Genomic DNA, 22,256 nt, shown 5'->3' with positions numbered 1-22,256 from the left:
TCGGCCGAATCCGAATTTGCATATGCAAATTAGGGGTGGGAAATTGCATGACTTTTTGTCACAAAACAAGGCAGTAAAAAATGTTTTCCGCATCCCATCCCTAATTTGCATATGTATTCGGCCGAATCTTTCACGAAGGTTTCGGCCGAATCCAAAAGAGTGGATTGTAAGCATCTTTTCAATTGGCCTTGATTTTTATAGTTTATGAACGATTTGCCTTCTTCTTCGGACTCTTTCCAGCTTTCCAATGGGGTCACTGACCCCATCCAATACCAAATGCTCTGTACGGCTACAAATCATCACCATTTATTCATATGGCGCTGACAAGATACGCAGTGCTTTACCTTAGTTATAACAAACAGGGAATCAATGGTGGATAACAAATATTGTTATTGCTACTTTTTATTCAGGCCTCTCCTTTTCATAGTCCAGTCTCTTATTCAAATCAATGCATGGTTGCTAGGGGAATTTGGACCCTAGCAACCAGATGACTGAAACTGCAAACTGGAGAGCTGCTGAATAAAAAGCTAAATAACTCAAAAACCACAAATAATAAAAAATGAAAACCAATGGCAAATTGTCTCAGAATATCCCTCTCTACATCCTACTAACAGTTCATTTAAAGGGAAACAAACCCTTTAAAGTTTTACCCAATTTCATTATTTATGATTAAAGAGATGTGTAAAATACTGTCATTTGTAAGTTCAAGGGGACAGGGACCTTCTTCCTATTGTATCTCTTAAAACATGGCGCCTCTGTATATTTATTTTATGCCTTATAATCCCTGTCAGGGCTGGGGATACTTCTGTACATTGTGCAGAGCTGAGACTCCTCATAGCCCTTTATAAATGAAGTTATACGCAGTACAGACATAATGGGGCCGGCCAGTTAAGGTTCCCACAAGCAGAGAGTCACAATTGGGGCTGTGAGTGGGATTATGGGTACAAGGCAACAACACTGGCTGGAGGGGGGTGTGTGTGATAAACTTGTGAGCAGAATCCACACAGCGGCAGGAAAACATCCCTCACTGCACCAAAATAAAGGAACATCCCCGGAAACACGTTTCCAATGCCCCGAGCGTGCGATCACATTGCCCAAACCTGCACATGCTTTTCCATTCCCATCTCACCTGAATTTAGCGCCAACTGCGCCGCCATCTTGGGGACAAGACTTTCCGGAAGGAACCCGCCGTCCTTCCTTGGGTGCCCGCTGCGAAGCCTGAAAACACCGCCCTGACACTATAAAAAAAACTTACTCCAGTTATACCCCAGCTGGTTTTGTTATCACTTTTAAAACGCGTCCGGTTCATGTATTTGTATTTTGTGCCTTCTTTCTCCACTCCGCCACTGGCGCGGGCAGAACTTTGACAGCTGCGCGGTGCATGCCGGGAGATGTAGTGCTGATTGTAGCGGCAACCCCCTTCCGTCACCGTGCGTAAAACTACAATTCCCAGCATGGATTGCGTGTGAATGGCTTTTCTTCACAATAAACTCTCTCAATGTTATCAGTTAGTTAGTTAGTTAGTTAGTTAGTTATTATTTTCTAGTGAACAGGGTATCGTTGCTTTTATGGTAATGGATTTTTGTGATGGTTTATTAGAGATGCTTATTTCCGGTTGTCAGGCGGAAACTACAATCCCCGGCGTTCCCTGCGCCTACTCCGCTTCAGTCTTTCTCCCGAGGTCCCTCAGTCCGCGCATGCGTCGTTGCGTCCGAGTGCTGTCTCCCCCGCCCAGTGTAAGATGGTGGCCGTCTGGCTGTAAGAAACTAGCGAAGGCCGAGCAGTCACACCCTCAGTCAGAGCCGGAGGAGGAGGAGTTCCCCGGCCGCCATTACTCTCCCAGACGCACACGGAGCTGAAGAGGCGGTGCGAGCCGGGTAAGTGCAGCGGCTGGGCCTCAGTGTGGGCCGGGGATAGTGAACTCCTAGCGCTTACCGGGCCTGCCCCCTTTTCCCTGATCTTCCAGGCCCGGTACACAGCGCTCTGTCAGGCTCAGGCCTCTTGTGTGTGTGGGACGGGGCCTTGTCCTCCTGATGCTGCTGCTCTAATAGAGAGGCTCCCTGCAGGGGCTTCTGGGAGTTGTAGTTCAGGGACAGCTGAAGGTTCACAGGCTGATTATGGCACTTGCTGGGCATCATGCCTGTCCTGTTAGCTGAATGACAGCCCTGCTTCTGCAACTGATCAGCTTTCAGCCTGCTGGGAGTTATGGTTTACCAATAGCCAGAGGCTCACGGGAGTTGCTGATCTATAGAGTCTAGGGGATTTACTAAAAACCCTGCAGCATGATCTCTTGGCCCTTCTGGCTGAGTCTCTCTCTCTCTCTCTCTCTCTCTGGGGCTGCTGGGAGTTGTAGTTCAGGGACAGCAGAAGGTTCACAGGTTGATTATGAGTGTGGAGTGCATTTGCTGGGGATCATGCCTGTCCTGTTAGCTGTATGACAGCCCTGCTTCTGCAACTGATCAGCTTTCAGCCTGCTGGGAGTTATGGTTTAACTATAGCCAGAGGCTCACGGGAGTTGCTGATCTATAGTGTCTAGGGGATTTACTGATAAACCCTGCAGCATGATCTCTTGGCCCTTCTGGCTGAGCCTTTTACTCTTTCTAGCTCTCTGGGGCTGCTGGGAGTTGTAGTTCAGGGGCAGCTGAAGGTTCTCAGGTTGATTCTGGCATTTGCTGGGGATCATGCCTGTCCTGTTAGCTGTATGACAGCCCTGCTTCTGCAACTGATCAGCTTTCAGCCTGCTGGGAGTTATGGTTTAACTATAGCCAGAGGCTCACGGGAGTTGCTGATCTATAGTGTCTAGGGGATTTACTGATAAACCCTGCAGCATGATCTCTTGGCCCTTCTGGCTGAGCCTTTTACTCTTTCTAGCTCTCTGGGGCTGCTGGGAGTTGTAGTTCAGGGGCAGCTGAAGGTTCTCAGGTTGATTCTGGCATTTGCTGGGGATCATGCCTGTCCTGTTAGCTGTATGACAGCCCTGCTTCTGCAACTGATCAGCTTTCAGCCTGCTGGGAGTTGTGGTTTAGCTATAGCCAAAGGCTCACGGGAGTTGCTGATCTATAAAGTCTAGGGGATTTACTGAAAACCCTACAGCATGATCTCTGGCCAAGTCTCTCTCTCTGGGGCTGCTGGGAGTTGTAGTTAAGTGACAGCTGAAGGTTCAAAGGTTGATTATGAGTGTGGAATCCACTTGCTGGGGATCATGCCTGTCCTGTTAGCTGTGTGACAGCCCTGCTTCTGCAAGTGATCAGCTTTCAGCCTGCTGGGAGTTGTGTTTTACCAATAGCCAGAGGCTCACGGGAGTCGCTGATCTATAGAGTCTAGGGGATTTACTGAAAACCCTGCTGCAGGATCTCTTGGCCCTTCTGGCTGAGCCTTTTACTGTTTCTCGCTCTCTGGGGCTGCTGGGAGTTGTAGTTAAGCAAGGATAGAAGGTTCAGCGTTTGGCTATGAGTGAGCAGGTATCTGACTGACAGTTGTTCCCTGGCATGTGCTAATCAAAGTGCTGGTTGTGGCTGCTGGGAGCTAAATACTGAGCTGTGTGCAGTGAGAGTAGTGAGTATACTGTTAGTAGAGCTGTCAGGACTGAGTATAGTACAGAGTAGGCAGCTCCCAGGCTTGCCTTGTTCTCATGAGTTGTAGTAAGTACCACCCTGTAGGAATAGTTCTGACTTTGCTCCTGAAGCTCCTTGTCCCACATGATCCTCTCTGCACTATATTTACTAAATACGTCCCAGCTGTCACACTGCAGATGTTTGCCGACTACAAGTCCCAGCATGCCCCCTGGCAGCCAAAAGGTTAGAAGGGATTATCTCCTGACTAACTCAGGCTTTCAAAGCATGCTGGGAGTTGTAGTCCCACCCCCTGCAGATGGGGAGCAGAGGTTTCTGAAATAATCCTTGTTATACGCTGTATGGCAACTCCACCCTTCCATGTAAATATAGTGACAAGTCCAGTATCTGGCAACCCACACTCCTGGCTCAGAGTTCACTTGGATGTTTGTGGGCCCCCTTATGGACCTGGTTCTGATGCCAGGTGCTGGTCACTCGCTAGTCCGACTTGTGTCCCCCCCCCATGTTTCTGGTGGGGTGCCGGGAGTTGTACGTCAATGACACGCTCTGTCTTCTTATTTGTAAATGTCACTTCTGCTAAACAGTTTCCTGTCCTGGTGCTTTCTAAATCAATGTAGCAGCTGATTAACAGCAGCGTTAAAAGCTGGCCTATTTGCTACATTGCTTCAAGGGACAGAACCCACAGTGCAGAAACGTCCAACTTTGTAATGAATCTATTGCCTGTGGGGTCCGTAAGGACGTGGTTCTGGGGGTTCTTTTAGAGGAAAGCTTTGTGTTACGTGTAACTGTCATGCTGTGGAGTTACAGCAGCCACCAGCAACAACAACGTGTATCCCTCCAGTCGGTGTTGGACTACAACTCTCACAGTCCTTATAGCAGTGATTAAATGCTGGTTATTACCCGTCCTGTTCTTTTGGGCTTAGTCCCTGTGCAGGATTATCCAGCAGAGTGGAACAGTAAGATTCCTAGCCTAGCGATTATTTCTATACACCCTGTCCTTAGCTGCTGAACCGCAGAGCTTGCAATCTGACTTTGGCGCTATCAAACTTTGGTGCTATCAAATGACTTGCCCCAAAAGTTGCAAACATCTGATGCGGGAACGGGTCCCATATCTTATTCAAACCATTACTCTTTAGCTTGTACCAAGGGTGCTGTCCTATGGTTATGGAACTACAACTCCCAGCACCCTCCAGGGTTTTAATGATTTACTGTAGTTTAGCAGCAGCTTCTGAGCCGCAAGTAATATGTTTTCTGAATGTTATGTGCTCACCCTTCTGTTTGTGAACGTAAGGCGCTGGTCACTCGCTTGTCCAACTTGTGTCCCCCCAATGTTTCTGGTGGGGTGTCGGGAGTTGTAAATAAGCGTCCTGTACCAATGTACGTCAGTGACACTTTGTCTTTGTAAATGTCACTTCTGCTGAATGGTTTTCTGTCCTGTCGCTTCTGACTTCTGAAACAATGTAGCCGCTGATTAAGCAGTATTAAAAGCTGGCCTTTGCTACATTGCTTCAAGGGACAGAACCCACAGTGCAGAAATGTCCATCTTTTAATGTTTGCAGTAGTGACAGGGCCCAAAATAGGATGGAAGAGCAGTGACCCATCGCCTCCCACCTACAGTAACTAAACAGAGGATGTATAGTAAGACATTGTGTCTATCCCTTTCTCTGCACTGCTGATTCTGACTCCTGATACAACTTCCCAATATCCATTCATTCCTCATTCTCACTGGGTTTATAGTTCTGTGTAACTGTCATTGTGTCTGTCCCTTTCTCTGCACTGCTGCCTCTGACTCCTGATACAACTTCCCAATATCCATTCATTCCTCATTCTCACTGGGTTTATAGTTCTGTGTAACTGTCATTGTGTCTGTCCATTTCTCTGCACTGCTGCCTCTGACTCCTGATACAACTTCCCAATATCCATTCATTCCTCATTCTCACTGGGTTTATAGTTCTGTGTAACTGTCATTGTGTCTGTCCCTTTCTCTTCTCTGCACTGCTGCCTCTGACTCCTGATACAACTTCCCAATATCCATTCATTCCTCATTCTCACTGGGTTTATAGTTCTGTGTAACTGTCATTGTGTCTGTCCCTTTCTCTTCTCTGCACTGCTGCTTCTGACTCCTGATACAACTTCCCAATATCCATTCATTCCTCATTCTCACTGGGTTTATAGTTCTGTGTAACTGTCATTGTGTCTGTCCCTTTCTCTTCTCTGCACTGCTGCTTCTGACTCCTGATACAACTTCCCAATATCCATTCATTCCTCATTCTCACTGGGTTTATAGTTCTGTGTAACTGTCATTGTGTCTGTCCCTTTCTCTGCACTGCTGCCTCTGACTCCTGATACAACTTCCCAATATCCATTCATTCCTCATTCTCACTGGGTTTATAGTTCTGTGTAACTGTCATTGTGTCTGTCCCTTTCTCTGCACTGCTGCTTCTGACTCCTGATACAACTTCCCAATATCCATTCATTCCTCATTCTCACTGGGGTTATAGTTCTGTGTAACTGTCATTGTGTCTGTCCCTTTCTCTGCACTGCTGCTTCTGACTCCTGATACAACTTCCCAATATCCATTAATTCCTCATTCTCACTGGGTTTATAGTTCTGTGTAACTGTCATTGTGTCTGTCCCTTTCTCTGCACTGCTGCCTCTGACTCCTGATACAACTTCCCAATATCCATTCATTCCTCATTCTCACTGGGTTTATAGTTCTGTGTAACTGTCATTGTGTCTGTCCCTTTCTCTGCACTGCTGGTTCTGACTCCTGATACAACTTCCCAATATCCATTCATTCCTCATTCTCACTGGGTTTATAGTTCTGTGTAACTGTCATTGTGTCTGTCCCTTTCTCTGCACTGCTGCTTCTGACTCCTGATACAACTTCCCAATATCCATTCATTCCTCATTCTCACTGGGGTTATAGTTCTGTGTAACTGTCATTGTGTCTGTCCCTTTCTCTGCACTGCTGCTTCTGACTCCTGATACAACTTCCCAATATCCATTCATTCCTCATTCTCACTGGGTTTATAGTTCTGTGTAACTGTCATTGTGTCTGTCCCTTTCTCTGCACTGCTGCTTCTGACTCCTGATACAACTTCCCAATATCCATTCATTCCTCATTCTCACTGGGTTTATAGTTCTGTGTAACTGTCATTGTGTCTGTCCCTTTCTCTGCACTGCTGCCTCTGACTCCTGATACAACTTCCCAATATCCATTCATTCCTCATTCTCACTGGGTTTATAGTTCTGTGTAACTGTCATTGTGTCTGTCCCTTTCTCTGCACTGCTGGTTCTGACTCCTGATACAACTTCCCAATATCCATTCATTCCTCATTCTCACTGGGTTTATAGTTCTGTGTAACTGTCATTGTGTCTGTCCCTTTCTCTGCACTGCTGCTTCTGACTCCTGATACAACTTCCCAATATCCATTCATTCCTCATTCTCACTGGGGTTATAGTTCTGTGTAACTGTCATTGTGTCTGTCCCTTTCTCTGCACTGCTGCTTCTGACTCCTGATACAACTTCCCAATATCCATTAATTCCTCATTCTCACTGGGTTTATAGTTCTGTGTAACTGTCATTGTGTCTGTCCCTTTCTCTGCACTGCTGGTTCTGACTCCTGATACAACTTCCCAATATCCATTCATTCCTCATTCTCTCTGGGTTTAACATGATCTATATGTATAGCAGGTACTGGAAATCTGCTGCTGATCTTGAAACAATGTAGCAAGAGAGCAGATGTAAAAGTGACTTGTGTTACATTGTTTCAGAAGAACAGACAGCAGGGCCTTTATTTCCTATCTGAGATGGAAGTGATTGTCGTTGCTTTTGAGTTGGGGGGCGTAGAGCTTGTGCCCCTGTGAATAACCTGAAAGGCTTTATATAAAATACATATAATACACAAATGCCACGAATATCTTGTAAATTACATCAGTTATAAACGGTGACTTGTGATGTCATCAGTTATAAACGGTGACTGGTGATGTCATTTCTGTCACATGACTCACTAAACCGTGTGTATTATAGTAAATGAAGTAACCCTTGGTGGAAATTATGAGAATATTAGAAGTCACAGGTATACGGTCATGGAACTCCTCAGTGACGTAGGATATCCTTATATTTTACAACTGGAGGCACTTATTTCACTATATAATAAACACTGTTTATGGCTCATTTTCATGGGCAATTAGTGCAGCTTGTTGTGGATGTCACAAAGTAGTAACCACCACTAGATGATATTTATGAAAGGTTGATCTCCGTTAATCCCATGTTCTTTCTGATACTATTCCTGATTTTTGCTCGGTGGCCTTTTTCTCCCTATGGAACCTTCTATTTTTGGGAGGGAGGTGATGACACCGTTGATGGCCGGCAGCCTGCTTCCCAAACATAGCCCTGAGCCTCCTTTTATTCCATTTTTGTTTGCATAAGCCAAGGCCTAGGTAGTGACAGATAAATGAATAAGCAGCTTTTCAATTGGTCCTTCATTATAGTTTGGAATGATTTGCCTTTTTCTGACTCTTTCCAGCTTTCAAATAGAGGGTCACTGACCCCATCTAAAAACAAATGCTCTGTAAGGCTATTGTTATTTCTACTTTTTATTCTTTTTATTGCCGCTCCTGTTCATATTCCAGTCTCTTATTCAAATCAGTGTGTGGTTGCTAGGGGAATCGGACCCTAGCAACCAGATTGCTGAAACTGCAAACTGGAGAGCTGCTGAATAAAAATTAAATAACTTAAAAACCACAAAAAATGAAAACCAATTGCAAATTGTCTCAGAATATCACTCTCTACGTTATACTAACAGTTCATTTAAAGGTGAACAATCCCTTTTACTATAGCTGTAGGGTCACAGGTTGGGCAAAAGTTGAAAAAAGCTGTTCCCTGTCCTGCTCTTGCTATTTTGCCCTGATGTATGGAAGATGTTATCCAGAATGCTTGGGGCCTGTAATCCAGAATGCATTGGGCCTGTTATCACAATACTTTGGACCTGTTATCCACAATACTTGGGACCTGTTATCCACAATACTTGGGACCTGTTATCCACAGTGCTTGGGACCTGTTATCCACAATGCTTGGGACCTGTTATCCACAGTGCTTGGGACCTGTTATCCACAGTGCTTGGGACCTGTTATCATCAATGCTTGGGACCTGTTATCATCATTGCTTGGGACCTGTTATCCACAATGCTTGGGACCTGTTATCCACAATGCTTGGGACCTGTTATCCACAATGCTTGGGACCTGTTATCCACAATGCTTGGGACCTGTTATCCACAATGCTTGGGACCTGTTATCCACAATGCTTGGGACCTGTTATCCACAATGCTTGGGACCTGTTATCCACAATGCTTGGGACCTGTTATCCACAATGCTTGGGACCCCTTATCCACAATGCTTGGGACCCCTTATCCACAATGCTTGGGACCCCTTATCCACAATGCTTGGGACCCCTTATCCACAATGCTTGGGACCCCTTATCCACAATGCTTGGGACCCCTTATCCACAATGCTTGGGACCCCTTATCCACAATGCTTGGGACCCCTTATCCACAATGCTTGGGACCCCTTATCCACAATGCTTGGGACCCCTTATCCTCAATGCTTGGGACCCCTTATCCTCAATGCTTGGGACCCGTTATCCTCAATGCTTGGGACCCGTTATCCTCAATGCTTGGGACCCGTTATCCACAATGCTTGGGACCCGTTATCCACAATGCTTGGGACTTATAGTTCTCCAATAACGGATCTTTCTGTAGTTTCAGATCTTCATTCCTTGAGTCTATTGGAGGATTCAATAAGGATTCATTTGCTTTTTCACCCTTGAGCCACATTCAAATGTAAGAAGGGTTGGGGAGCAACATAAGCATGAAACTAGTGTCTGAGGATGCCAACGGAGGGCTGTGATTGGCCATTAGGTAGCCCCTATGTGGACTGGCAGCCTGCAGAAAGCTCTTTGCAATACAACTGCTTTTTATACAACCAAAACTTGCCTCCAAGCCTGGAATTCAAAAATAAGCACCTGCTTTGAAGCCACTGAGAGCAACATCCAAGTGGTTGGGGAGCAAATTGTTACTCACGAGCTACTGGTTGGGGATCACTGGTTTAATTACTACAGATTAAAAAAAAAATCTTTTTTTTTTTTTTTTTTTTTAAATTTTGATTATTTTGATCAAATGGAGTCTATGAGAGACGGCTTTTACATCATTCAGAGCTTTCTTTATAACAGATCCCATACCTGTACTTTTTATACCCATTCATTCCTATTGCACCCTTAAAGGAGAAGGAACACTTGGGGGTGCCAAATGTTAGGCACCCCCAAGTGATTGTATTGACTTACCTGAAACCCCGGGTCGGTGCTCCTATCAGCAGAAAACTGCACCGGCCCGGGGTTATACCAGCGAGCACCACGGAGCGATCCTCTTCCGGCTTCTTCTTTTTTCAAATTTCCCGGAGCAGACTCATGAGCAGTAGAAAGAAATAGCGACTTTTTAGTTCGGGCGGGAGAAGGAGGAAGACAGAAGAGGATCGCTCCGTGGTGCTCGCTGGTATAACCCTGGGCCGGTGCAGTTTTCTGCTGATAGGAGCACCGGCCCGGGAGTTTCAGGTAAGGTCATACAATCACTAGGGGTTGCCTAACATTTGGTACCCTCAAGTGCACTAAGCCTTTACTTCTCCTTTAAACAAGGATCCTTTTCCCAGAAGCACCTCCACATGAAAATAGAGTGCTCTACCTGTCGGGTATCAGTCTATCAGATCAAAGCAAGTCATAAGCAAATCCAAGGAAACTGTAGCACACTGATCCAGTTTTTAAACTGCAAAGGTGATTTATTTGGGCTCTTAGTAGACAAAGTTAGGCAACGTTTCGGATCACACTGGGCCCTTTATCAAGGCTTGTGGTCCGAAACGTTGCCTTACTTTGTCTACTAAGTGCCAAATAAATCAATTTTGCAATTTAAAAACTGGATCAGTGTGCTACAGTTTCCTTGGATTTGTTATTACTAGGGATGCACCGAATCCACTATTTTGGATTCAACCCGAACCCCCGAATACATCATGAAAGATTCGGCCGAATACCGAACCAAATCCTAATTTGCATATGCAAATTAGTGTTCGGAAGGGGAAAAAATTTTACTTCCTTGTTTTGTGACAAAAAATCACGTGATTTCCCTCCTGCCCCTCATTTCCATATGCAAATTAGGATTCGGTTCGGCTGGACAGAAGGATTCGGCCGAATCCGAATCCTGCTGAAAAAGGCCGAATCCTAGTACTAATTACTTGCTTTGACCCTGAGCAGGGGGTCTGATAGACTGTTTAGCACCTGATACCCGACAGGTAGAGAACTCTATTTTCGTGTGTAATAATAAAACAGTAGCTTGTACTTGATCCCAACTAAGATATAATTAATCCTTAATGGAAGCAAAACCAGCATATTGGGTTTATTTAACGTTTGCATGATTTTCTAGTGGATCCAAATTATGGAAAGTTCCATTATCCAGAAAACCTCAGGTTCCGACCATTCTGTATAACAGATCCCATACCTGTATAGTTATTAGCAGCCCGGCGGTCACACAAGGGTTAAGCCATAAATAACCTTTTGCTTTCTATATTAGTAAACACTGAACCAGTGAACGTGGGTCCAATGAGCGACCGGGAAAGAAACCTTCATTAAATATTCAGCAGAAATTCACTGGTGTCTCCCATACGCAGCCATTCCGGGTTGTGCAGCGCCGTACATTGTTAAGGAGTAACGAGTATCCCCTACAAACACCAGCTTGCATTCCCACCTGGATAAGAAAGGACAATACACAGGCAGATGCACCCGCTTGTGCACAATGGGCTCCTTCTATGGCTTTTATCCTATCTGATCCCATACAATTATACTGCAGCTTAAATCATTTATACATAATATCTCTTTAATTTGTATCAGCCACACGTTTGTTTCCCACGGGGTTCCTATTTGTTTGTCACTGTATGAGGATCACAGGGAAATGTAGCCCGGACGCCAATAGCTTTACTTGAATTTCTTCTTTCTTTGAAGGGGTTGTTAAAATGCAGTCTATGGGAGACGGCCTTTCCGTAAGTTGTAGCTTTCTGGATAACCGGTTTCTGGTTAACGGATCCCATACCGGACAGCCTGCTTCTGGCAGCTAGAAGTTCAAGGATTCTTGTTTAAGGGTGCAATAGGAATGAATGGGTACAAAAAGGACAGGCATGGGATCTGTTATAAAGAAATCTCTGAATTGTGGAAAAGCCGTCTCCCATAGACTCCATTTTATCAAAATAATCCAATTTTTTAAAAGATTTTGTTTCGGTAGTAATTAAACAGTACCATGCACTTCATCCAAACAAATGAATCCTTATTGATTCCTCTAGTAGGAATGAAGATCCAAAATACAGAAAGATCCATTATTGGAGAACTGCAAGTCCCAAGCATTCTGGATAACAGGTCCCAAGCATTCTGGATAACGGGTCCCAAGCATTCTGGCTAACGGGCCCCAAGCATTCTGGCTAACGGGCCCCAAGCATTCTGGCTAACGGGCCCCAAGCATTCTGGCTAACGGGCCCCAAGCATTCTGGCTAACGGGCCCCAAGCATTCTGGCTAACGGGCCCCAAGCATTCTGGCTAACGGGCCCCAAGCATTCTGGCTAACGGGCCCCAAGCATTCTGGCTAACGGGCCCCAAGCATTCTGGCTAACGGGCCCCAAGCATTCTGGCTAACGGGCCCCAAGCATTCTGGCTAACGGGCCCCAAGCATTCTGGCTAACGGGCCCCAAGCATACCTGTACATCAGGGCAAAATACCAAGACAAAGAACAGCTTTTTTAAACTTTGCCCAACCTGGACAGTTTAATTCCCCTTTAAATGAACAGTTAGTATAATGTAGAGAGGGATATTCTGAGACAATTTGCCATTGGTTTTCATTTTGTATTATTTGTGGTTTTTGACTTTTAGCCATCTGGTTGCTAGGGTCCAAATTACCCTAGCAACCATGCATTGATTTGAATAAGAGACTGGCATAGAAATAGCAGAGTGTCTGAATAAAAAGATGAGTAAGAAAAAAAGTAGCAATAACAATAATGAGCAGATTTATCAAGGGTCGAAGTGAAAATTTGAATATCGATTCATTTTAAAAAATACTAATTCAATTTTCGAGATTTATCATACTCTGGCCCTTTGAGAACTCAAATTTGACTATTTGCCAGAATTGCTGTTTTAGTCAATGGAAGACGTCCTGGGATCAATTTAGAGTTGTTTGCTGCCTTCCTGACATTCCACTTTTTAAAACTCTCTAATCGAATTTGATTCGAGTTTTCGGGTCGCTCCTATTCACCTGAGTTTAGAAGATTTCGTTTTTTTTTTATCGCTTTCGATTAGTCTAAATTTAGAGTTCACGTGAGTTTGAGAGTTTTAAAAAAATCGAGTGAATCGTGGGCCCCAATGATTGGATCACAACAAGGAAAAAACGGGTGGTCGTATCGAGTGCCGCATCAACTAAACAATTCGCTCCTCGGTCCAACGGGATTTATAAGCCCGGGGTCGCCATACACTGGGCAATAAGCTGCTGATTTAAAGGACCACTAACATCAAAAAAAAAATTTTTTTTAATTCGTTAGTATACCACGAAAAAAAACACCAAGTCAAATTAAACGTTAAATTCCCACAGGCTTTAGTAAGAAATAACTCCGCTTGCACTCCTTCAGAAAAGGTGATCCATTGTGCGGCGCTTGATTTCTCCTCCCTGGCTATCTCCTATAATGAAGTCAGGGAAGAGAAATCGAGCGCTGTGCAATGGATCACCTTTTCTGAAGAGGAGCGCAAGCGGAGTTTCAGTGAGTTATTTCTTAATAAAGGCTGTGTGATTTTAAAGTTTAATATTTTCATGGTATACTAACGAACTCGAATCAATACTAACGAACTCGATTCAAGTTCTGGGGTCGATTTAATTCAACCGAGTTTTTTTTTTTTTTTAAACTAATTTTGATTGGTCAAATTTATGGAAGGTTAAGGGGAGTTTTTTAAAAACTCCCATGAATTCGAAAATTCGACCTTTGATAAATGTGCCTCTATAAGTTAACTGAAAGCTGAACCAGCCCTTTAAATAAAAGCCGTTCACATTTTTTGCTATAAAAACATAAAACCTGCTGATCCAGTCTGAACAGAGAGAGTAGGGCCATTGAATTCAGGTTGCCTCAACCTTCTTTATCCTCGCTGGTGCAACTTCACTTCTCTGCCGGAACCCCGTCTCTTATAGAAATAAGGCCCTGCTGAGAAGTGCTCCAGTACTAAGGTCTGCCGCAATGCCATTGGTCAGATAAGAACATAACAATCTGATATCCCATAGAAATGAATGGAGAGTGGCGGAATTTCACTCTAGAGGACCCTTTGATAAATATACCCCCTGGTCACTTGTTTGGTTGAATTTGCCGTATCCTTGATCTTTAAATCTGATTGGTCAGATAAAATGATGGACCGGTGGGCCAAAAAAAGTCGCTGAATATTTCTGTCGATTTCGTGTCTCCAAATCCAGTCGTTGCTAGGGGTAATTGAGGACCCTGGTAATCGGTTAATTGTTTAAAGGGGCAGTTCACCCGTATTGTTTTCATGGGATGGGCCCACCTGGATTTTATAGGTTTGGTCAAACACCAAAATCCCCGGGACCGGTTTCGACCAAACCTCTGAACCTTGGGGGACGGTTTTGGCTAAATACCGAACTAAATCGAAACCCTGGACTGTAGTGATATGCGGGTCGGGATTTCCCCAACCCTAACCCGCCCTACCTTGGCCTGCGCCCGCCCGCATCCGACTTCTGAGTTGCTTTTTTAGACCCGCCCCACCGATGATGTCACAAGAGGGGCAGGGCGAGAAGGCGCAACATCTATTAAAGACGAACCCGGAAGTCGGAAGCCGGCATTTGACGGTGGCGGGCGGGGAGAGCAGGAGAAGAGCTAAACCCCCACCCGCTAAGTAGAGCGCAGGGTCGCCCGAACCAGCCCGACCCCCTCCGACCTGTGGGTATCGGGCCGGCCCGCACATCACTACTGGGCTGCTCCTGAAATTCCTGTCGTTGTATAGGGTTTGGATTCGGTTCGGCCCGGTTCTTGGATTTGGCCAAGAAACCCGTTATCCAGAATGCTTAGAATTACGGAAAGGCTGTCTCCCATAGACTCCATTTTATCCAAATAATTAAAACATGTTTTTTAAAATGATTTCCTTTTCCTGTGTAATAATAAAACAGTAGCTTGTACTTGAGCCCAACTAAGATATAATTAATCCTTATTGGTGTCATAACCAGCCTATTGGGTTTATTTAATGTTAACATGATTTTGTAGTAGACTGAAAGTATGAAGATCCAAATTATGGAAAGATCCATTATACAGAAAACCCCAGATCCCCAGCATTCCAGATACCTGTAATTTATTTTCTATCTACTTCTTCCCTGTGAAGCTCCAATTTAATCGTTTTTATTACCTTTCTGTTCTGTTTTGACTTTTCAACCGGTGCCTGGTTGCCAAGGAGATTCAGCCCCAGCAACCAGGAAGCAGTCTAAATTGTCTCATGCTCCTTTTAGATTGTAAGCTCTTTTCCCACCAGTGGCTTGATAATGCCAGTTGACTGTTTTTTGGCCAAAATTAAAGCATAAAATGTTCCCAAAACTGACCCAGTGCCTTGAGCTGGCCCCGGTAGCCCAGTAAGTTGCCTATTTCATGACGTGGCTGTGTCTTGGCTTGTTCTGTGCCGCACGTGATCCCGGCTAAAGGTCACATATTGCCTCACTCTTTTTTTTCCACTTTACAGCTCTGAATGCATTCTCTCTGCAAGAATTCTAAATTCAGATCATTTAAAAGAGCTTTTCAGTTTGGTTTTTGGCATCGGCTTTTCATTCGTGTTGTTCATCCGTCACATTCCAGTCCATCTCCTGTGCAGCTTTTGTTGTTTGTGGCACTTTGGGCTCAGGTTTCCAACGCAGTAAAAGTTGCAGAGGTCTAGTAACCCATAGCAACTAGATGTTTGCTTGCAAATAGATTACCCATACCTGCCTTTCACTGAGCTTGCTCGGGAATTAAGGTATCGTGGCCCTTTAAGAGGAGGTTTACCTTTAAATTACCTTTTAGTATGTTATAGAATGGCTAATTCTAAGCAACTTTTCAGTTGGTCATCATTATTTTCTTTTGACTCTTTCCAGCTTTCAAATGGGGGTCCCTGACACCATGTAAAACAAATGCGACTTTATGACTCATTTTTCTGTTACGGCCTCTGCTATATTCATATTCCAGTCTCCAGTCATGGTTGCTAGGATAATTTGGACTCTAGCAACAGACGGTTGAAATTGCAAACTGGAGAGCTGCTGAAAAAAAAGTTAAATAAGTCAAAAACCACAAGTAATTAAAAATGGAAACCAGTTGCAAATTGTCTCAGAATATCACTCTCTGCATCATACTTTCATGCATTTACAGTCGGGGGTACATTATCCCTTATAATACATGAGTGATACTCAGAGTTCCCTGTATAACTCAGCCTGCAGCCTTGTGCCTTTATATGGTCACAGAACAACCCCTCAGTGACTTCTAATATCCTTATCATTTACAGTAGGGGGTACATTATCCCTTATAATACATGAGTGATACTCAGAGTTCCCTGTATAACTCAGCCTGCAGCCTTGTGCCTTTATATGGTCACAGAACAACCCCTCAGTGACTTCTAATATCCTTATCATTTACAGTAGGGGGTACATTATCCCTTATAATACATGAGTGATACTCAGAGTTCCCTGTATAACTCAGCCTGCAGCCTTGTGCCTTTATATGGTCACAGAACAACCCCTCAGTGACTTCTAATATCCTTATCATTTACAGTAGGGGGGTACGTTATCCCTTATAATACATGAGTGATACTCAGAGTTCCCTGTATAACTCAGCCTGCAGCCTTGTGTCTTTATATGGTCACAGAACAACCCCTCAGTGACTTCTAATATCCTTATCATTTACAGTAGGGGGTACATTATCCCTTATAATACATGAGTGATACTCAGAGTTCCCTGTATAACTCAGCCTGCAGCCTTGTGTCTTTATATGGTCACAGAACAACCCCTCAGTGACTTCTAATATCCTTATCATTTACAGTAGGGGGTACATTATCTCTTATAATACATGAGTGATACTCAGAGTTCCCTGTATAACTCAGCCTGCAAAACAATTTTAAAAAACTAAGACAAACTGCAAATTGTCTCAGAATTTGTTTACATCCTACTAACCGTTATTTAAAGGTGAACTGCTCTCTTGGGATAATAGTAAATCTGTTTGTTCATAATCTTCAGCCTGTGTCTCCGTAACTATGGTTCTGCTGTTAGCAACGGGTAAATAACAATTTAAGGAGGTTATTTTTCCCCTATTTGTTTTTGGTCCTTTGGGAAGAAGTTTAATGAGTCGCGTATTATCCTATCCCACCCCCTGTAAACTCGGAAGTTTCTGTGGTCAATGAAAACATTCGTAAACCAGAAAATAGCTGCTTACATGTAAATATATATCAAGTATTCCAGGAATGCTCGGAGTCAGGAACCGCAATTTATGGACCTGCTGGGATATCTCCAGCCCTGTGTATTACACAGCAAATGTCTGATTATTTGATACTCTCTGACCCCTTCTCTTCTTCCAACGGGGGAGAACATGGGAACTTGTAGATTTGAGGTTTAAACCACTATAAGCAGCCCTGCTTTATGGCAGCTGAGATTCTAGCTATCTGTATAACAGAACATTCTGTCCCAGTGGCTGCACAGATCCTATCTGATCCACATTGTAAGCAACAGTCCTGTCCTGCTTTATGGCAGCTGAGATTCTAGCTATCTGTATAACAGAACATTCTGTCCCAGTGGCTGCACAGATCCTATCTGATCCCCATTGTAAGCAGCAGTCCTGTCCTGCTTTATGGCAGCTGAGATTCTAGCTATCTGTATAACAGAACATTCTGTCCCAGTGGCTGCACAGATCCTATCTGATCCCCATTGTAAGCAGCAGTCCTGTCCTGCTTTATGGCAGCTGAGATTCTAGCTATCTGTATAACAGAACATTCTGTCCCAGTGGCTGCACAGATCCTATCTGATCCCCATTGTAAGCAGCAGTCCTGTCCTGCTTTATGGCAGCTGAGATTCTAGCTATCTGTATAACAGAACATTCTGTCCTATTGGCTGCACAGATCCTATCTGATCCCCATTGTAAGCAGCAGCCCTGTCCTGCTTTATGGCAGCTGAGATTCTAGCTATCTGTATCAGAACTTCCATTTCCCTACTGCTTATAATAACTGTTGAAATGTGTTTTTGCAGCCTACACACGCTCCCTTTGGAGTATTTGTTCAGTCAGTATTATGCCGGCTTCCCACCCCCATTGCAGCATTCACAGCGTGCCTGAAAGCAAATGCCTGGTTCCAGCTCCAGCCTCTGTGCTGCTCTGACTTTACATTCACAGTCAAGTGCCTAAACCGAGTCATTACCTTTCCACCCACCTTGTCTGAATAAAAATAGGTGTTTGTTTTTGAATAAGAGACTGGAATATGAATAGGAGAGTCCTGAATAGAAAGAAGAGTAAAAAAAAAAAAAAAAATAACAATAAATTTGTAGCTTTACAGAGCATTTGTTTTTTTTAAGATGGAGTCAGCGACGCCCATTTGAATGTTGGAAAGTCAGAAGAAAAAGGCAAATAATTCTAAAACTATAAAAAATAAATAATGAAAACTAATGAAAAAGTTGTTTGGAATTGGCCATTATATCACATACCAAAAGTTCACTTAAAGTTGAAGCACTCCTTTAAGAGGACGTTGGTTGCCTCTCCATACACTACCCACAGCTGTTTTGGTGGCCTCGTCCCGACTCCATCAATATTGTAGGAAATGTTTCATTCCCAGTTGTTCGTCCTCTCCCTTTAAGAGCAGAAACCAGAAGACGAAGGGCTTTGTTCCACCAAGCAACTGGCAGGGCCTCTCCTGATATGTACCAGGAAAAAGCAAGTCAGAGATTCCATCGGTTCCAAATCTGGAGGAGGAATTTCCAGAATCTGGAGAAAGAAAATGTTCTGGCGTTGACTCGCCCACGGCTCAAGCAGGAGGATGAAGTCTCCTCGGAACTCTACCGGGCGGCAAAGAAACACCCAGAAGCCTCTATTTGCTCTTTTGAGAAATGGGATTTCTGTACAAAATTCTGCTGGAGCAGCACTATTAACTGACGCGTTTTGGAAAAAAAAAATTCACAGTACCCCTTTAAATATGGCTTGTTTTTTTTTTCCCCAGTAGCAAATTATCAGCTCTGTGCCCTTGTTAGATAGTCGTATCGCAAGTTGGGTTAGAAAATAAATATATCCAGATGGATCGTCGATTCCCAGCGGCCCCGTGCGTGTGTGCATCTTGCAGGTGGCGAGTGTGAAGGAGTGGATTTGTGTGTGTGTTAGTGTGTGTGTGTTAGTGTGTTCTGAGTCAGACAGGCGTGCAAGAGAAGATGTGAGTGGGCTGGGAAGAACCATGAGGAGTGCTTAATCCTAAAGTGCGGGAAGAAGGTGATTACATCGGTGGTTTAACTTATAGTATATTATAGAATGGCTAATTCTAAGCAACTTTTCAATTGGTCTTCATTATTTATTTGTTATAGTTTTTTTCTAGGGATGCACCAAATCCAAAATTTAGGCCGAATTCCAAATCCTAATTTTCATATGCAGATTATGGCTGGGAAGGGGAAAGCTTTTTTTTACTTTTAAAAAAATTCTGTCCCACCCACTTGTGATGTCACAGCAACATCACTTCCTGTTTAACAATGGTTGGTTGCAGATAAGGCAGTTGCAGGTTGCTTAGCGGATCCAAGCATGTTGCGGTCCAGGTCACAGGTTGTGGGTTGCTGGTTTATGTCGGATCCAGGTCTCTCCTGGATTCGGTGCATCCCTAGTTTTTCTTCATTATTTGCCTCCTTCTTCTGACTCTTTCCAGCTTTCCAATGGGGGTCGCTGACCCCATCTAAAAAAAATAAATGTAGGGCTGCAAATGTATTGTTATTGCGAACTTTTTATTTCTCATCTTTCTATTCAGGCCTCTTCTATTCATATCCCAGTCTCTCATTCAAATCAATGCGTGGTTGCTAGGGTAATTTGGACCCTAGCAACCAGATGGCTGAAAGTGCAAACTGGAGAGCTGCTGAATAAAAAGCTAAATAACTCAAAAACCACAAATGATAAAAAACGAAAACCAATTGCAAGTTCAGCTTCGGTGTGGATATTTGAGAGTTTGTTTTATGGATTGCTATTCTGATTGGTTAATCCCGTAACCATATAAAGCCTCCTTGCCATGTATTAGCAGAATCTATACATATATATATATATAATTGTTTTATTTGACGAGTTTTTAATGACTATTATCTCTCTTTTACAGATACACAGATATTGGCACCCCGGAGATTTTAATTTCGCATTTAAGTTATTATATAAGCCTGGACATTTTTTTTTGTTTCCTGCGTTTTTTTTTTTTTTTTCTTTTGGGGAACCCGTAAAGATGTCCCGCAGCCCCGTTGTGAAGGAAGACCCTGTGGAATGCCCCCTTTGCATGGAGCCCTTAGAGATCGACGACATCAACTTTTTCCCTTGCACATGTGGCTACCAGATCTGCCGGTTTTGTTGGCACCGTATACGCACAGATGAAAACGGGCTGTGTCCCGCTTGCAGAAAGGTAAGGAAATACGTGACGGCTGGGGTACAGTCCCCCCTGTTGGGTAAGAACCATGTCCCGTACAAAGGTTTTTCACCTGTCCCTTCCAACTGGGTGCCTGGCTAGCAATCTCATTGGACCCAAACTGTCACCCAACAACTGGCGTATCCTTCACAAATATGAAGGTTCTGTTGTCTCGTCACAGAGACCCAAGTTATTCACAGCTCTGGAATCTGTTCCCCAGTCTGTCCAGAATGTGTTTTGATCACACCAAGAAAATCCAATTTGTGCCGCCAAAAATAGCGATGGAGATTGCGATGACCTGCCAAGAGCAAAGCTTTTTTTTTTTGAGCTTATTTAACTGTTTTTCTGATCTACGTTGAATTGTTCTCATGCTGTAACTTTATCCTGGCAAGGAAGAAAAGGCGTCCGGCCTGGAAAACCGTTGACCTTATGGATTAATGTTTCTGGCAACTCTAAAATAATGTCCCTGCAAACTTCACAATATGTTTCAGCGTACATGCTACCATATCTGTGCCAAAGGAAACACCAGAGGGAAAGCCAAGAAAGCTGCCAATCTCAAGACCTTGTCCTGTGTCTCTTTCTGACAATGTTTGGTAGACCTTTTTAGGGCCTTCAAGATATGCTTCTTCATTGCATCTCCTCTGATTATGTCATTCACTCCCATTGATCATGTTTTGAGCAGTCTTCTGGCATCATGGTGGATGTATTCTCTGTTGCAGGACAAGGCTCCCTTGAGATGTCCCACCAACAAATAAGGTTCTGAAAGCCATAGTAGCAATAGCCTTCAATCTCATTGACATGTATCTTCTTTAATAAGTGGATTAAGTTGAAGAACTTTCTTGGTACTTGGTCCTCTTTTCTACTAGACCAGGGATCCCCAACCTTTTTTTGCCCATGAGCCTCATTCAGCTGTAAATAAAGGTTGGAGAGCAACATAAGCATGATCATGTTTTGAGCAGTCATCTCGCATCATGGTGGATGTGTTCTCTTAGGGCCTTCGAGATATGCTCCTTCATTGCATCTCCTCCGATTATGTTATTAGCTCCCATTGATCATGTTTTGAGCAGTCATCTGGCATCATGGTGGATGTATTCTCTTGACAATATAGCTACTGTTGCAGGACAAGGCTCCCTTGAGATGTCCCACCAACAAATAAGGTTCTGAAAGCCATAGTAGAAATAGCCTTCAATCTCATTGACATGTATCTTCTTTAATAAGTGGATTAAGTTGAAGAACTTCCTTGGTACTTGGTCCTCTTTTCTACTAGACCAGGGATCCCCAACCTTTTTTTTACCCATGAGCCTCATTCAGCTGTAAATAAAGGTTGGAGAGCAACATAAGCATGATCATGTTTTGAGCAGTCATCTCGCATCATGTAGTCTCTTGACCAGGGATCCCCAACCTTTTGAACCCGTGAGCAACATTCAGAAGTAAAAGGCGTCGGAGAGCAACACAAGCATGAAAAATGTTCTTGGGGTGCCAAATAAGTGCTGTGATTGGCCATTTGAAAGCACCTATGAGGATTGTCAACCTACACTGAGGCTCTGTTTGGCAGTGCACCTTGTTTTTTTTATAACCGAAACTTGTCTCCAAGCCTGGAATTCAAAAATAAGCTCCTGCTTTGAGGCCACTGGGAGCAACATCCAAGGGGTTGGAGAGCATCATGTTACTCACGAGCTATTGGTTGGGAATAACTGCTCTTGACAATGTAGCTACTGTTGCAGGACAAGGCTCCCTTGAGATGTCCCACCAACAAATGAGGTTCTGAAAGCCATAGTAGCAATAGCCTTCAACCTTATCGACGTGTATCTTCTTTAATAAGTGGATTAAGTTGAAGGACTTCCTTGGCACTTGGTTCTCTTCTCTACTAGACCAGGCGTCCCCAACCTTTTTTACTCTTGAGCGTCATTCAACTGTAAATAAAGGTTGGAGAGCAACATCAGCATGCCAAAAGTTCCTGGGGTGCCAAATATGGGCTGT

General features: G+C 43.9%; 2 protein-coding genes across 10 annotated transcripts in view; one reads left to right on the top strand and one right to left on the bottom strand.

Moving 5' to 3' along the window:
- The window catches only part of nup205.L (nucleoporin 205kDa L homeolog), a 57,022-nt gene extending 55,553 nt beyond the window's left edge, over window positions 1-1,469 (bottom strand). The window contains 1 exon segment of the mRNA XM_041585880.1: window positions 1,130-1,469. Within this exon segment, the coding sequence (XP_041441814.1) occupies window positions 1,130-1,157 (28 nt within the window). The 5' untranslated portion in view covers window positions 1,158-1,469.
- A 202-nt stretch (window positions 1,470-1,671) lies between these two features.
- The window catches only part of cnot4.L (CCR4-NOT transcription complex subunit 4 L homeolog), a 42,029-nt gene continuing 21,444 nt past the window's right edge, over window positions 1,672-22,256 (top strand). For 3 of the 9 annotated variants that reach the window (XM_041585870.1, XM_041585874.1, XM_041585869.1), the window contains exons 1-2: window positions 1,672-1,877; window positions 19,980-20,273. In XM_041585870.1, coding sequence (XP_041441804.1) covers window positions 20,100-20,273 — 174 coding nt within the window. In that variant the 5' untranslated portion in view covers window positions 1,672-1,877; window positions 19,980-20,099. The remainder of the gene's footprint in view (window positions 1,878-19,979; window positions 20,274-22,256) is intronic. The other 6 variants (XM_041585873.1, XM_041585871.1, XM_041585876.1 and 3 more) reach the window with 4 other exon arrangements.

The sequence above is a fragment of the Xenopus laevis genome, chromosome 3L (assembly GCF_017654675.1).
Source record: "Xenopus laevis strain J_2021 chromosome 3L, Xenopus_laevis_v10.1, whole genome shotgun sequence".
Classification (NCBI taxonomy): domain Eukaryota; kingdom Metazoa; phylum Chordata; class Amphibia; order Anura; family Pipidae; genus Xenopus; species Xenopus laevis.
Note: the sequence above shows the minus strand (reverse complement) of the source record. Positions and strands in the feature narration are given on the sequence as shown.